Source organism: Bos taurus, chromosome 24 (genome assembly GCF_002263795.3).
Source record: "Bos taurus isolate L1 Dominette 01449 registration number 42190680 breed Hereford chromosome 24, ARS-UCD2.0, whole genome shotgun sequence".
NCBI classification, from domain to species: Eukaryota; Metazoa; Chordata; class Mammalia; order Artiodactyla; family Bovidae; genus Bos; species Bos taurus.
The window spans coordinates 37,399,815-37,416,708 of record NC_037351.1 but is presented as its reverse complement, the minus strand read 5'-3'; the positions used below and the strand labels follow the sequence as shown (position 1 = coordinate 37,416,708).

The following is a 16,894-nucleotide window of genomic DNA, read 5'->3' as shown; positions in this document are numbered from 1 at the left end:
AAATTCCTAGGTCGTAGGAACCTTGTGCACTCTATACCAGTTGTTCTTAAAACAGTAGCACCAGTAAGAAAAACCCGTGGGCTTCCTAAAAAAGCCCAACCGCCACCCCCTCCACCCCTCCGGCAGATTCAGGTCAAGGGTAGGGCAAGAATCTGCATTCCTAGTAATCACCCAGCATTCTCCCTGGAGTAGCACTGCCCCCAGGTCCTTAATTGAATGCATTTTCTCTAGAGTCTGAAACCAATTGCTGAGAAATCATATCTGGTTCTAAAATATTTACCCTTTCCCTCAGCTGCAGTCTCCCCTTTGGCCCAATAATTAAATTTTTCCCCACTCATCATAACATTTTGGCTTCAGAGGTCTTTGTCACAGAGCTCTTCTAGTGTGCACTATTAACCATCCAATAAGTCCTCACCCTGGCCATCTTAAATAAGATCATAGCTGATACCCTGACTGCACGGTCTTTGATCTCCATATTTGTTACTAGAACTGTGTTCCAACACAATGGTCACTAACCACATGTGGCTATTTAAATGTAAATTTAAAATTCAGTTATTTGAGACATATTTTAAGTGCTCAATAGTCACATGGGACCTAGTGTCCTTATTGGACAGCACAGAGAGCATTTCCATCATCACAGAAATTTCTGGCTAGCACTGTTAAAAGTAGAATAAGTATCCAGTCCTTGGGAAACGGTTAATTATGGCATACTCTTATCAAAGATAATTGTTTACTGTGGTCATTAAAAAGAATGGTTCAAAAAAAGGTAATATACTTAAAAATGGTGGGTATGCCAAAATATGACAATTTAAGATACATTAAACTAAAAAACAAGTTGTCTACTTACTACAAATATAAAATGTATGTAGATAAATATGGAAGAGAAGTTATGATGCCTGCTATTTAAGCAGTCACACAGAAACTTAGAATAAAAAGATACAGGGACTTGGGAAAACTGGCTGTTGAAGGATGAGCACCAGCAATGCTTTTCAGGACAGCAAAGATAAAAACCGTGGTTGCAGGAAATCAAGAACTTGTACACTTAAAGAGGACCTAGAAAGATACAAACAGTTCTAACATACTGGACCTACTTGGAAATCTAAAGTAAACTGTTTAAGGACCTACTCTATACCACACATTTTTATGTATATTCTCATTAAATACTAATAACAACTCTTTAATAAAATTCTAGTTTGAGATAATATACTATCAAACCCCTGTAGACTTTTCTACTAACCTCAGTCTTCCAATCTCCAACTAGGATTAACTCCTGTTACCTACCCTTTACTGTTTTCAGAGGGAGCACTATCCATTTTTATTTTTCTAAGAATAATCCTACAACATGTGATCTAGGTTTTCTATCAGTTAGACATCACTCCTTTGGTTTCATTCGCTTTTTCTCTAAACAAATGCCCTGTGGTCCTGCCTTCCCTATAAGCCTCTCCCACTGCCAAACAGCCCCAGCTGGTAAACAGAATACCTACTGGACGCTAGACCATTTAGCTTTAGTGTGTTTCTATATTTACTACAAACACAGAGGGTATTGTCCCTAAACAGGTGAGGAAACTGACACTTATGGTGACCTGCCCAAGGACACGAAGCTCATCAAATAACAGACTGGCAGAATTGACTTAGCCAAGTCTGACTCTAAAACCCATACTGCTCCTAATCACAAAAATGCTGCTTTATATATTCATAGATTATGTTCCGATTATGAACCAAGAGCATTACTTCCATTTTACAAATGAACAGAGGTTGAGGGGGTCAAATAACTCTCTTAAAGTTACAAAGCCATGATGGAGCACGAACAAGGTTAAAACGTAGCTGGACTGAACCCCAAGCCTAGACACTGTCCCTGTCTCCTGCTACATTTAATTCTGCACTCAAAACTCTACCTAACAGCCCAAATGAAAACCTAGTATTCAAATTTTTCTGTGGTTTAACACTATTGACTAACCTCACTCTTCCAACTATGCACCTGGTTTCCATCACACTGTGTTTGTGGCTTTATCTACTGTCCAAGCCCTTTTCAACATCTATCTGATCCTCCTTACAACTTGCCAGCACACCCTGTAGTCTAGTTATATTTCTTGTGGTTCTTTCTCTCTTCATACTTTGTAAAAACTGGTTGCCTTTCCTTTTCATAATTTGCTTTCACTTGTCTCGTATAGCCAGGCCTATTCCTGTTTCTTCCAGCAGCACTCATAAACTGCTGCTCTCATCCAGGTATAGAGGCTCTTCGATCAAGTAAAATCAGGGCCCTGGAATTGGAATGGCACTGTTGTCATAAGCAAGTGGGTAAGGAGGCTGCCCCCATTAGGCTGGTTTTATCAGAAGTTTTGCAGTGGTTTGCTTCAAGTATGGCTTTTCATCACGGAGGCTGGTTTTTCTATCAAACGCACTCACTGTTGGAGTACACGCTTTAGCGTTTTACTGACAATCATCTTAATTATGCAAAGCCTACTTTCCATGTGGAGAATACTGTTACTAAATGAGGAGACATTTCATTCAGGGGAGACCATCCACTGTTTCTAACGGTGGCTGCTTCTTTGAGCAGTTATCTGAAATGGAAATGGAGACGCTGCAAGAGATCATTTCAGTAGATGAGGCTACTTTCCGCTCCCCGCCCCCCACCCCAGTATGGGAACAATGTTATTTGTTCTTCACTGGAAACTTGTTAATAAAGCAGAAGCGATTTTTTTTTTTCCAGTTGAAATGTAAATTTAGTTCAACAAACAAAATTTCAGTATCATAGCTACAGCCTGATAAAAGTACTTTGCTTATTTAATCCACTGAATGAAATTCAGGAACACACTAAAGGCAAGAGTTAAGGCAGGTGCTAAGAGCCTAATCTTAAAAGGCACGAGAGCAGTCTCATCACTGGTTCTTCCACTCCTGTTCTATAAAGCTGGCCTCATGAGGTTAAAGAATCCAGCTCACCTATTCTGCTAGGTGTGAAGGTCTAACGCCCTGAAGGCATTCAGTAATTGCTTGTTCCCTGAGGTAACAGTCTTGTCCAAGGATAGTCTTGTTATTAGTAGTATAAAATGTAAAATTATGAATTAACAGTCCAATATTCATCTTCATAGGCTAATTGTCCATCCACTCTTCCCACCTAACTTTCCCCCAGTGTTTCAAGATCTTTCTTAAACTCACGAATCCTCAAGGGTCAGATTTTTGAAGCCCAAAATAAATGAAACTGTCTACCATTTCCTGATTAACTCTGAAAACAGTCCTGCATTCCTGCAAACAGCAGAAGTTATTTTTAGGATTGAAATAATGATCTCACTTTCCCAGGCATGTAGCTTCAGCTGTTCTGACTGTGGGCAGGTCAGGAATGTCAAAGATTTGTCCATGAACTCATGTGAATCTCTGCATAAATAAACACCGTGTTTCAGTAGGGACCGTGTGTTAAAAAGAAACTACATACAGAAAAAAAAAAAAAAACCAAAAAACTCTATTTCCAACACTTTGAAATACAATACAGAAAAATCAGCCTTTTGGATAAAAGCATTCCATAGAACCTTTGGGGGCTAAAACAGTTTTAAAAATTAGGACAAATTAAAATTGCACTCAGTGGCCTGGTCTAGTTCTAAATGACATGAAGGAATGTACAAAAAGCTTAGAACAGATTTGGAGGGATGCTGGCAGGTCCAATATCGAACTTTAGGATTTAAAGCTACCAAAGCTATCATATGTAATATATATATATGCAAATTCTATAGGAAGTTTTTTAAAATGCAAAGTGCAGAAAATTCCATAAAGGCAGTTAAAAATTGGATTTTTTTTTGAGAAGGGGGGAAGACTGAATAGAGGAAATAGAACTGTTAGGAGACCTGGAAGGAATAAGGGGGAAGTATAACAACCATATCATTTTCTAGGATTTGCCTTACTACTCTTCTTTAGATGATGCACCGAGACCAATAAAAGTCAATTTTGGTAAATAAAAAAGTTTTAAACAAGGAAGTTTTTATCATAAAGTTTAATTATGGTTCAGAAAAAATTGAGTGAATAACCTTCTCTGAAAAAATATATTGACTCTGTAGACTGCAGTTACTGGGGGCGGGGAGGGTAGACGGCAGCTAGTAAGTTAAATTACCCTATTTTCTACTCTTAAAATGACAAGAAGTCCCATATCCAGTCTGATTATAGAGATGCATGTGCCCCAAATGGCTGAGAATAAATACAAAAGAAAGGCAGAAGCTGTAAAGCTAAGGGCATGCAACAGGCTCTAAGAGAAAGTCTCAGAAATACCCAGAGTGGCAACAAGGAACGTTTGGCTGGAGTTTGAAGTTCTTTTTAGTCGTCTTTGTCTTTCGCTCCATGCTTAAGGATGCGTGTAAACTCGATGTAATTGAAATTCCCCTTTTTGTCAATAGGTGCTTCTCTGTACAGCTCGTCCACTTCCTCATCTGTAAACCGGTCTCCCATTGTGGTCAGCAGTTCTCTCAGGTAATCCTCCTGAATGGTGCCTGAAGAATAAAGAAATGGAGATCAGAAGAGACACTCCTCTGAGGAATAATTACAAGGAGCATCTACCACTTGACCAAGCACAGGGTTTACGTTAAGGACTATAAGCATGCAAATGTATGAAATATAGTCTTGACATGACTAAGCCAGCCTCAGCACAGCTGCCTAGAAAATGCTCTGTTGCTTAGTGACATTAACCTTCTCTGCTCTACTGACCGCACCTCCTGATCTCTTGGTAACAACAACCTCCTGATCTCTTGGTAACAACAACTAATCCTGTGCCTCACCAGAAAGCATGAAGTATGATGCTTCCTCAACATACCATCTATGATCACACTTCTTCTACAAGCAAATACACTAAAATCATCTTGTTCTTATTTAGGCACTAAGTCATGTCCAACCCTTTGCGACCCCATGGACTGTAGCCCTCCCTCTGTCCATGGGATTTCCCAGGCAGGAATACTGGAGTGGATTGCCATTTCCTTCTCCAGGGAATCTTCCAGACTGAGAGATCAAACCCATGACTCCTGCTTGGCAGGTGCATTCTTTACCATTCAACCACCTGGGAAGCCCTAAAATCATCATAAATATCAGTAAAATGCTTCAGTGGAAAGAATACTGAAGTTGTGAGGTCCAGTTTTAACAAGGTATGTTACACTTCAGGCACTTCACTTTACCTTTTTAAAATACACAAAATGAGATTAAACAAATTTTTAAAAACAAGTCTAATTTTAGATTCAGTAACAAATATGGTTAGGCTCAGTGCAAAACCACTGAGTAGATAGTTGAGGATTAACTATGTCACAGACACTGGGATAGGCACTGGAGCGCTAACAGTGAGCAGAGAGAAACATTGTCTACTTTGGACCTGTGCAAGTAGGGGTCTCATGAAACCTGACTGCACATCAGAATCACCCAGGGAGCTCAAAACAACCCCAGAGGCCAGCCCTGACACTGATACTTAAAATAGCTCCCTAAGTAATTTCCATTGGACTAGTTTAAACAGTAATTTCCATGAGCAATCATGATCGAGACCCACTCCTGCAGTAACCCAAAGGTATTAAATGACAATTCAAGCACAGAGATTTTTGAAATTCATAAAGTTTCTATTTTGCAACTACTTCTTTGTGTGTGTGAAATTAAGCTAAAACACTGATATATTTCCTATAAAATAAGTTTAACGTGTAAGGTCAGTTCACAAAAGAAACTCTAAATTTATGGGTTTTTTGACTAACTCAACCCTAGATTAAAAAAAAAAAAAAAAAAGTTCTCCCAATCTTAGACTTTTAGATTGTAGAAATAAATCCTCCTCTTTAGGCAAGTCATTCAACCATCATGTAAACTAATCAACTATGTGCAGGGACTGTGATAGGAGCTGGGAGGGTTACAAAGAGGGGAACATGATGCTGTTGAAGATGCACAGCCCTTATCCAGAGAGCCGGGAGAGACTGATGACTGGAAACAAGCACACAGCTAAAGCATAAGCTCAGGCAGGGTATGTGCCAGCAGAGACATACATAAACTACGGTGGAAAGAAGCGAGAGCTTCTCAAGTTTTCCCAGAGGCCAGGAGAAAACAGTATAAAAATGCAGCTAAGGCTCTCTTAAGAATGTGACCACTGAGATGACTCTGAAGAACAGTTAAGACACTTTAATGGTTTTATTCCCTTCCACTAAAAAAATAACACATGTTCACTGTTTAAAAAAAAAAATTTAATACACAAAAGTTTTTGGCAAGAAAAAAAGTCTCTTCTGCCTGCCCTTCTTCTACCGGTTCCAGAAATAACTGTTCAGAGTTTTTGATTTCAAGGGGAAGGAGGTGATCTGAGGAGGAAGGCAGAGGCAGAAATGGCGGAGGTAAGTCCAGGCAACAATGCATGGAGACTGGAACGAGGTTGTAAAGATGATGCAAGAGTCAAGAGGGTGGTCTACTTGAATAGGCCAGACGAGGCCCTATCGTGGAACGCCTTCAAAGTCAGAGTGGAGAGACTGTGCTTCCATCCCCACACACTACAAGTAGGCTATTTAAACCAGTCCAAACACTGTGTAACCAAAGGGTGTGCCTTCCTTCTTAAAAATCTTGCCATGTGAGTTACCCCCTTATTTTTTTTCTCTTATGTACATTTCTGCCAAAAGAGCAGGCATTCATGTAGCTAGCCTTTCGGGTTTCTTTGAGAGTCCACTCTGTGCAGGCAGTAAGCTACCATCTCATTCCCTCATTTAATCTTCACAACCACCATATGAGGCAGGAAATATTATGGTCCATCTTACCAATAAGAGCCTTAGAGAAGTTGCCTGAAATCAGACAGCTGATTTCAGAAGAGGATTATGAAACCAGAGCACCTGATTCCAGATACCAGATCTAAACAATCTCAGAGCAGAGAGGTACCTGATAAACCAACATAGGACCGTACTACCACCACCACCTACAGTAATCTACAATTTTTTCCAAAATTGCTCCTGTAAAAGATATTCATTTGACACACTTACTGAGTGCCTAAACCCTGTGGAATTATTCTAGTAAAGGAGTAACAGAAGTTTCCTAAAAAAGTTCCAAATTCACCTAGTAAATTGTAAATTAAATATTTAAGGGCAGAGGCAGTGAAGTGAGTGCCTAACATGCCACAGGTGAAACCTGTCCCCCAAAACAGGTCTGGTATAAACCTGAGGGTGTTACATGTTGTCATGTTTCAAGTTATTATATATTTTAGCTGCTATAACCAAACAATAATCAGTTGGTAATTAAAGGTTACCTCAGACTTACCAGTTGCTTCTTCATCAAAGCAAGCAAAAGCATTTCTGATGACATCTTCTGGATCTGTGCCATTTAACTTTTCACCAAACATTGTGAGAAACATGGTAAAATTTATGGGACCTGGAGCCTCGTTCATCATGGCATCCAGATACTCATCAGTTGGATTTTTTCCTAAACAAAAACAGAGGGTCATAATTTTAATCACATCACAAAATGCATCATGGTAAACATTTTGACATGACAGACGATCATTTATACAGTTTTGCTATTTGTGTTCAAGACAGTAAAACTATTTGGAAAAAAGTCTTCTCGGTGAAAAGGATCTATATTAAGAGTCTGGAGACCCTGTGCTATTCCACTGGGAAGTCAGGAGGAATAACACTGCTTTCATAATCACGATCAGAGTGCAGCACACGCATTCATGCACAAACACACAAACACAGCTGGTCTCTAGCCTGATTCTGAGACTTGGCCAGAAATCTGCAGGTGGTCCAAGGACCTTACTTTGGGAAACAATGCTCCAGATTTTGAATCTTAGTGAACTGTAACATCATTAGATTGGCTTCACAAAACTTTTAAGACTTCAGAAATAAATAGAAAAGGTTGTTTTAGAAATTGTCTGATTTATTAATATTAAAACTGATAATCACCCAGGGAAGCAAGCATGTCATGCAAGTCTTCCTTGTCAATGAACCCATCCCTGTTCTGGTCGATCATGTTGAAGGCCTCCTTGAACTCCTGAATCTGGGACTGGTCAAACATGGCGAACACGTTGGAGGTCGCGCGCTGGGGGCGCTTCTTGGTGGTCTTGGTCTTTGCTCTTTTGCTCGACATGGTGGCAGTTGAATCCTAACAAAGAGGAGAAATACAAGAAATAGCAAAAACTAAATTGAACCAACCTTCCAGAGGTATTTGAGCCACTGAGAGATGGGTTTAAAAACTATTTCACAAGACAGTATCACTTGGCAAAAATCTGTCAACTAATTGATACCATTACTCAGAGGATCAATCTAAAAAGAGAAAAACCAGATTCATCTTTTGAATTCACTCATCCTTAGTAGGAAACAGTCTGTCACTAATTTCAAGTTCCAACTTACCACCAACATTAATTCAAAGCTCAGGGCATTATCAACAAGATTTCCTGTCCCCAGTACTACTGGAAAGCTGATTAAGGACTGATAACAATTCAATCCATTAGCTTAATAACAATATAGAAAACAAAAAACAAAAGACGTCAGGACGCTGGAGAAAAACTGCCAGTTCTATACCTCAGTGTTATTCAGTACTGACGAACATTAACTCATCTTCTAAGCCAAATCATCTGAAGTGATTAAGTCCTCTAAACAAAAACCAGAGCACAATACAAAATTTTTAAAGCAATTTAGTTTTTAAGAAGTTTTGGAAAGCATTTTAAGAGATATGGAAACTACCTTTGCTCTCTAATAATCTAAATTTCTCCCCGTAAAACTTAAGTTGAAAATAAAAATAACGTCTAATAACTCCCTTTCAACACTAAATCTTTTAAGACTATAAGCAATTTGTTTGAAGTTAAAAATCCCACAGTCATCAGACAATAAAATTTTACCATACCATCCTTCAGAGCTGAGGTAGCGGGGGCAGTCAGCAAAACCTCTAACCCACAAGACTAAGACACTGTAATCAGTTATATTCTCTCAAGCAGGTCTAAAATAGGCACTACTGATTTCACACTCTGACCAGGACAACAGTTTTAAAGCTTACGATCTGAAAACAACATTTAGCTATGATGTAGCAAAACACTATGCCCTTGCTCTAAAAATAAGCCTGTGGATCGCAAAGAATGAACTACCTAGATGTCAGTACTGCGAAGTGAACTTAGGACACAATGCTTCATATGAGTTTTAAAACTTATTTCTTACATTCTTTCCTTGATTACACCACACCAGCCAGACTACATTCAATTACGGAAATAATTAGAAAAGCTCTGACTGTGCCTGATTTTTTTTTTTTTTTAAAGCTTAACTCTATTCTCAGATTTTTAGAAGGAAATTCCACAAAGGAGAGTCACAAATTCCAATTCATCAAATATAGCACTCCTGCCATGCACTGGAATGTGCTGCTGGTAAGCTATACCCTACTTGACATAGAAGTTAGGATATATGCTCCTCCCTGGTTTCCAAATTTCCTTTAATTACTCTTTCGTGATATTTTCATTTTATAACACCTCTAGATGTTATCATCTAAACTACAGAGAGCTGTAATTCCCCCCTCTAATCTAAATAGTAGTTTAAAAACAAGTAGTAATAGCATATATTATTTCTTCCTCTCCTAAATGGACTCCAGGATTTGGGTTAGTGGTTGAGTGGCACATATTTACCAGTCCACATCTCTTTAGTATTTTAGGTATGCCCCTGTCTTTGCAAAACAAAGCATATGTTTAAAAATAGTCTATTTTGTTTGACAACACTGTATTACCCTAACTATGCACAAATATCAGTTGTTTTAAGAACAAAGAAACAGATGAAAAAGACAGGTCAAATGGTTGATAACAACTGATATTTTAAACCTACAAGACCTCATAATACTCAATTTAGTATCATTTCTCTAAGTATCTTTTAAAAATACTTAGGTTAGATTATAAAGTAACACACACACTCTCATTCTAGAATTTTGATACATTTCCTAGTCTTTCTTTTAATCATGCATTTAATTAAAATCAGTCATTTTAATCATGTATTCTTTTTTTTTTTCATGTATTCTTTAAATATGTGAATACATTGTAAGATTTTTTAAAGTTATAAAGGTATTTTTGGGGTCAGCACTGACAATACCCTCAGAGTTTTTCTTTAGCTCATTTGATCCTTAATCATCAACCATTAATATGATCAGCAGAATTACATTCATGTGCATCAAACGTCACGAATGCTGATTATTATTTAAGAATTAAGAAATGTTAAGGTACGTGTGCTCTCTTTGAAGAACTTAAATATAGTTGGGGAGGCAACTGTGAAGAAATGAGATGATTGGTTCAACTTATTTGAGTTACATAGTTTTCATTCCAAAAGTATGACTCTCAAGTTAAAACAATGTGTAACAAAAATGAAAAATAACTCAAAGGTGGTACATGATTATCAAATACTATGACTTCAGAAAAGTTCTTTGTTTCTGAAAGTTTTTTGTGGGTAGGTGGGGGGAAAGGTAGGGGAAAGAACTTGAAAAACCCTAAAAGCTACAAGACATCCTTAGAATTAAGAAATTTAAATGTCAGTCTTAATTCTGACAAATTAGGGTAGTTAATGCTATCAAAATTTGGTAGTATAACACTGGGCAAGTTACTACATGGACCTTTACTTTTTCAAGGAGTTGGATTCTGATCTGTGTTATTCTCCCACCAGAAATCTGCATCCTTTCAGAGATAGAGAATTCAGCTTTGCTGTCAAGTTATTTCAAAATAAGGAAAGGCTATTTTTTTTTCCCCTTACCAAACTGAAAGTATGGGTACTTCAGTCACTACCATCAACTCTGGTGGTAGTGTGTGTGAGTCGCTCAGTTGTGTCCCACTCTTTGAGATCCCATGGACTGTAGCCCTCCAGGCTCCTCTGTCCATGGAATTCTCCAGGCAAGCACATTGGAGTGGGTGGCCTTTCCCTTCTCCAGGGAATCTTCCCAACCCAGGGATGAAATCTGGATCTCTGGTATTGCTGGCAGATTATCACCTGATCCACTTGACTGGGGTGGAGAGGGAGCCAAATGAGAAACAGCATTATGATCCCAAGGAGCCAATCACTTTAGATACTGTCACTGTCCTCCTTGCTATGATTCAGGTATGCTGTCCACTTTTATTTTCCCCAAACAAGTCAGCCTGTAACTCTCTTCATATAACAAGCCTTCAGCAAATGCATAACTAGGCTAGGGAAAAAGAAAACTGAAAATATTTTACACATCAATGTAAGTATTATTTATCGCACCCACGGTTTCCAAGCTATGTCTTCACTCATCATCAGCTCAGTCTAGAATTTACTTTTGAAGCATTTAATGAAAGATCTTTGGTGTGAAGGGCTCTGTGTTGTATGGAACTTGAAAACCCTGGGACTTACCGAGTCAACGTCTATGAAATTCACAAGGATTTCAGAATCATGAGAAAAAGTGAATGAAAACAGTTCAAGGGTTGTTAAGGAGAATCAGTTTACAGACTCGAAGGACCATAATCTTGTCTTAATCAGGGAAGGGGAGTGCTGGTGGTAATGAATTTCTGGATTTATCCTTCTAGCTGGATCAAATAGGAAGAGAATCATTCAGGGTTATGACAAAAGGATGGATACAAACCATGTCAGGAAGAAAGACTGGATTAAGTGATGGGCGAAATGAAAAATAAAGATCCACTAAGAGGCTTTCCCCACACACCAAGGGCAACAAGATTTTTCACAATTTCTAAATACTCTGGTTTCATTTATAAAATGGGATTAACCCATATCAATATTGGCTTCCCCAGTGGTTCAGCAGTAAAAAATCTGCCTGCAATGAAGTAGACAGAGGAGATGCGGGATCAGTCCCTGGGTCGGGAAGATACCCTGGAGGAAGAAATGGCAAATCACTTCAGTATTCTTGCCTCTAGAGTACGCACGCATACGCGCGCCGCGCCACGCACACGCACATGGAAATGGCAAAACACTTCAGTATTCTTGCCTCTAGATTTCCATTCTGAAGAGCCTCGAGAGTGCGCGCACGCGCACACACACGGAAATGGCAAAACACTTCAGTATTCTTGCCTCTAGATTTCCATTCTGAAGAGCCTCGAGAGTGCGCGCACACACACACACACACACACGCACGCACGCACACACACACACACGGAAATGGCAAATCACTTCAGTATTCTTGCCTCGAGAATTCCGTACACTGGAATGGGCTGCCCCGCCCTCCTCCAGGGGATCTTCCCGACCCAGGGATCGAACTCGCGTCTATTACGTCTTCTGCATTGGTGGGTGGGTTCTTTACCACTAGAGCCACCTGGGAAGCCCAGAATACTCTAGTTAGAATTCTAGAGTCCAGCATTTATAGTGGTAATAAATGTAAACTAATATGAAGACTTTATACAGGACACTACAATTGACAGTATTCTGGAAATATATGTTCTTTAATGAAAAACTCCCATCTTAGGAAACACTTGCTAATGAGATGGTACATAACATCTACTTTGCAAATCCAGACCAAATCTACTGTCTCATTTAATCAATGTACTTTTTTTTTTTTTACAAGCTAAGTTTATGTACTTTTTTGGCGCTAACCACAGTTTTTTAAAAGTACATTTTCAGGGATGTTTGCGTTCCAACTTAACCAAGTTTTCAATTCCTAAGCAAACTTCCGGTTGAAGGTAGGATTAGTCCTCTAAGACTGCCACACCCAAAATGTCCTCAGCACTTGACAAAGGCAATTCGTTGTCCAGGTTCACTAGCCAGAAAAGCCTCACTTTTTAAAGTTTTTCTGGCTAGGTTTTCATCAAAGGCCTTCCAGAACAATGAAACAAATAGTAGTAATTTTAAGAATCATTCATTTTCTCCACCTTTAGATGTACAACTTTCTGCACTTAAGTTAAAATCTCAACTGAACGCTTATTTCTGTTTCAAAGTTCTGTAAAGAAATGATACACTCTTTGATAAATCAATTCAGCTACTTTGAAAGTAAACACTTTGAGAAACGGACTTAACTCGGAGGCTCCGCCCCAGAGTAACAGTTTTTTGGGAGTTTTCCTGAAGCCTCAAACTAAACCCCAAACTCCTGTTTGTCCAACTATCACTTAAAAATCAAAACATTCCAATTACAAAAGTGGATACTAAACTGAAGTTGCTAATCTGAGGTGGTTATTCCCACTAAACGTAGCCACACAGCTGCAATAACAGCTGCAGCGGGCGGGCGTCCGGGGACCGCACCAAGCTAGAGTTTTTGCGCAAACTCTCTGGAATCGGGCAAGTTTACGTTAGAAATTAAACTTAGTCCCAGCGTCAGCTCCGCGGGGCTCGGGTTTCGCAGGCCGGCTGCCGCCCAAGCTCGCGGCGCCAGCAGGCTAAACCACACTTCCCGAGCTCCAAGTTTGGGCAAAAGAGTGAAGCTGGCGTCCGGGCCGCTTCCGGCCGCGGCCTTCGGCGCCGGAGCGGCCCGTGGGCTCGAAACCCAGGAACTCGCACGCACACCTGCCCAGGTGCGCCCCCGGGAGCGCTGCTGACCACCCCGCCAACCCCAGCCGCCCCGTGGGGATGCACCTCGGACGGGCCTCCCGCGGCCGACCGCGAGCATTACTCACCCTAACTCAGCCGCGAGAATCCGAGAGCTTCAGGAACCTTCTCGCTGCCTCAGCTCCCCCTACCAACTCCCTTCCACTCCCAGAGACGCTACAAACCGACACTTCCGGCCTTTGCTTAGCGGACCGGAAGGAAGGGAGTCACCATTCTCGGCTAATAGTGTGAGCCTGGCAGGGCCACGGGGCGGGGGGGGGGTTGCCGGTGTGCTCAGAGGGCGCAATTTTGACCGAGTGCACGGAAAGGACGTGTCGAGAGGGAAGCTTAGAACATAGTAGAAAGGTAATGATTCTCCAGGTCTGATGACTGAGTTTCCGTCTTTTTCACACCTCTTCTTACAGTGTAAACTGTTCCATCCCCCCTTCCTGTTTGCAAATGGTTGAGTCTATCTTGTGGGTTTGCCCCTCCGCACATTCCAGGGCCCGGCCGGGGGCGGGGCTCGGCGACCCAAGTCCTTGTAGGGAAATCGCGGAGAGGGCTTCGCGGCCCAAGTGGCTGGCCTTCGCCCCACCCTCAAGCGCCCCGCCCGAGCCGCCGAGCGGTTCTGCGCATGCGCAGGGGGCTCTCCTCAGGGTGAGTGGGGAGGCTGGGGTCTTCCCCCAGTGGTCACACAGCTATCTGTGTACCCCGAGAGGACGACTCTGGGCAAGAGACTTGATCTCTTGGCCCGGTGTTGTGTTATGACGAGTCACTCCCCTCCCTACGGAAACAAACACTGTTTAGTCCCGAGGGCCCTCAGCCTATCTCCGACCTAGAACGAGTTCTTCAGGCGGGGGTCGGCCGAAGACATTCTCCCTCTTCAGAAACGTACACGGTTATGTTTCCCCGCGGAGTCCCGCGGAGTCCCTCGCACCCCAGGAACAAGGAGAGCCCGGCCGCATCCGGCTCGGAAGGCAGCTCGCAGCCCGCAGCTACGGGGTCCTCAACCTCGCCCCCTACTCTTACTGGTGCCGAGGTGCGCCCCGTGAAGAGGACAGGAAATCGGGCCTGTAGTGCTCAGCTCTCTGGCCTCAGGACCGCCTGCCGGAGGCATCTCGTAGAAGGAAAATCCTCCCCACCCTGAGGGAGACTATGCTGCCCGTATCCGCGGAGGAGGGTGATCCCCGCAGGGGAGGGCTGGGCCGGGCCGACTCCTTTCCAGAGTCGTCCAGGCTCCGGGTTACGTGCCTCGTCTGGCTCCCGTGGCTGGAACGTTTCTGGTTTGGAGCCGCGCTCACTCCAGCCATCCTGCTGACGAGGAAGGTAAAGCTGCAGGATATGTACTCACAGTAGGAATCATCTGCCACCGTCGGGGACCTCAGGAACATTCCGTTTCTTAACCAGTAGTCTGTTCCCAAGTTCACTTAGAGGTAAAGTCACTGAGAGATACTTTACTGCCCTAATCCTACAGGAGGACTGAAACGAAGATGGTTCGTTTACCAAACAGCCTCCAAGTGAGAATGACTCGGGGTACGAGGGGAAAATACTCAGTATTGGGGGTCTCATGTCCAACCCGCTGAATCAGCCTTCTAGGGCAGGTCCTGGGAAGCCATCAATTTAAGAGGCTCCTAAGTGACTTCTGAGAAGGCAATGGCACTCCACTCCAGTACTGTTGCCTGGAAAATCCCATGGATGGAGGTGCCTGGTAGGCTGCAGTCCGTGGGGTCGCTAAGAGTCGGACACGACTAGCGACTTCACTTTCACTTTTCACTTTCATGCATTGGAGAAGGAAATGGCAACCCACTCCACTATTCTTGCCTGGAGAATCCCAGGGACGGGGGAGCCTGGTGGGCTGCCGTCTATGGGGTCACACAGAGTCGGACACGACTGAAGCGACTTGGCGGCAGCAGCAAGTGACTCTTAGCCCAAAGGTGGGGACCCAGAGCGAGGACGGGTTAGGATCTAAGATGAGATAGTGACGGCACAAACTCTAGATGGCTGAACCGGGGTGGGGGGGTGCGGGGGCAGGGAGATGCAGAGGGTTAATGGAGCCTGGCGGCCCGCGGGGCGAGCCGACAACCGTGCACACACCTACATCTGTCACTAGGGGGCGCTGGAGTTTCCTCTGCTGTCTTTCAGGGAGAAAACATCCCCAAAGATGAAATGGGCTGTTGAGTTTTCCCGCTGGGAGCGACAGGGAGCAGCAGGGAGCAGTCTTTTTTTTTTTTTTAATAGACTTTTAATTTTGAAATAATCTTAGATTTTCAGAGAAGTTGCAAAGAGTGCAGAGTGTGCCCATCTTCCACTAATGTTACATAACGATGGCATCTTTGCCAAAACTAAGAAATCAACAATGGTATCATTCTATTGCTTAAAGCCCACGATTTAATCAGGTTTCACCACTATTCCCATTAACGGCTTTTTTTTTTTTTTTTTGCTGATCTAGGATCCATTTCAGTTTACCCAGAGCAACAGTCTTCTGCTTCTACGTTGTTACTGAGTCGCTGTCATGTCTGACCCTGTAGACTGTAGGCAGCCAGGTTTCTCTGTCCTCCACTGTCTTCAGGAGTTTGCTCAAATTCTTGTCCATTGAGTTAGCGATGCTCTTTAACGATCTCATCCTCTGCACACCACTGCCCCCCAACTTCTCCTTTTCTTTGCTTTTAGAGTATCAGAAAATTGCTTTGCCTGTCTGCTTTCCTGTACTAGGGAAAATACAACAGGTATTAAAGAGCAACTGCACTGCCAAGCACTGAGGTGAGTGCTGTGGTTTATGTGGTTTTTGAAACAGACTATAGCTGCTACCTTTGTGATGATAGAGAAGGGAGTAGAAAAGGTGCCAAAGGCACGGGGAGTATCAGAGGGAAAATGTGGAAGAGATGGTTACAGCATAATTAGGTAAGGTTTATAGAAGGAGCAGGCTTCCCTGGTAGCTCAACTGGTAAAGAATCTTCCTGTAATGCAGGAGGGCTTGGTTCGATTCCTGGGTTGGGAAGTCCCCATAGAGAAGACATAAGCTACCCACTCCAGTATTCTTGGGTTTCTGTGGTGACTCTGCTGGTAAAGAATCCCACCTGCAGTATGGGAGACCTGGGTTCAAGTACCCCAGAGAAGGGAATGGCAGCCCATGCCAGTATTCTTGCCTGGAGAATTCCATGGACAGAAGAGCCTGGTGGGCTGCAGTCTGTGGTGGGGTTGCAAAGAGTCAGACACAACTGAGTAACTAAGAATAGCCTAGCATGGCATAGAAGGAGCACAGAGGTGGAAATCAGCCTGTCTGGGACTTGTGCAGAGCATTACCTGGAGGACTACTGAACAGGTGATTGTAGAAGTCAGTGGGAAAAAGACAGCAGAGGGAGATTCTGATCAAAGGAACCAGCCTACCTGATTAGAGGTGATTGGAGGGCCTGGCTGATTGAAGGTTAACAGGGATTGTGTGGTTCATGTTCATTCATGTATTCATTCCTCAATTAATT

General features: G+C 42.4%; 1 protein-coding gene across 3 annotated transcripts; it reads right to left on the bottom strand.

The window, feature by feature from the left end:
- Positions 1-3,435: 3,435 nt before the first annotated feature.
- On the bottom strand, positions 3,436-13,629 carry MYL12A (myosin, light chain 12A, regulatory, non-sarcomeric). 3 transcript variants are annotated; one of them, NM_001015640.2, is given in 5 exon segments: positions 3,436-4,472; positions 7,234-7,395; positions 7,875-8,073; positions 12,086-12,213; positions 13,505-13,571. In NM_001015640.2, coding segments are annotated over 3 exon segments (519 nt in total). In that variant the 5' UTR covers positions 8,059-8,073; positions 12,086-12,213; positions 13,505-13,571; the 3' UTR covers positions 3,436-4,299.
- Between the last annotated feature and the right edge of the window lie 3,265 nt (positions 13,630-16,894).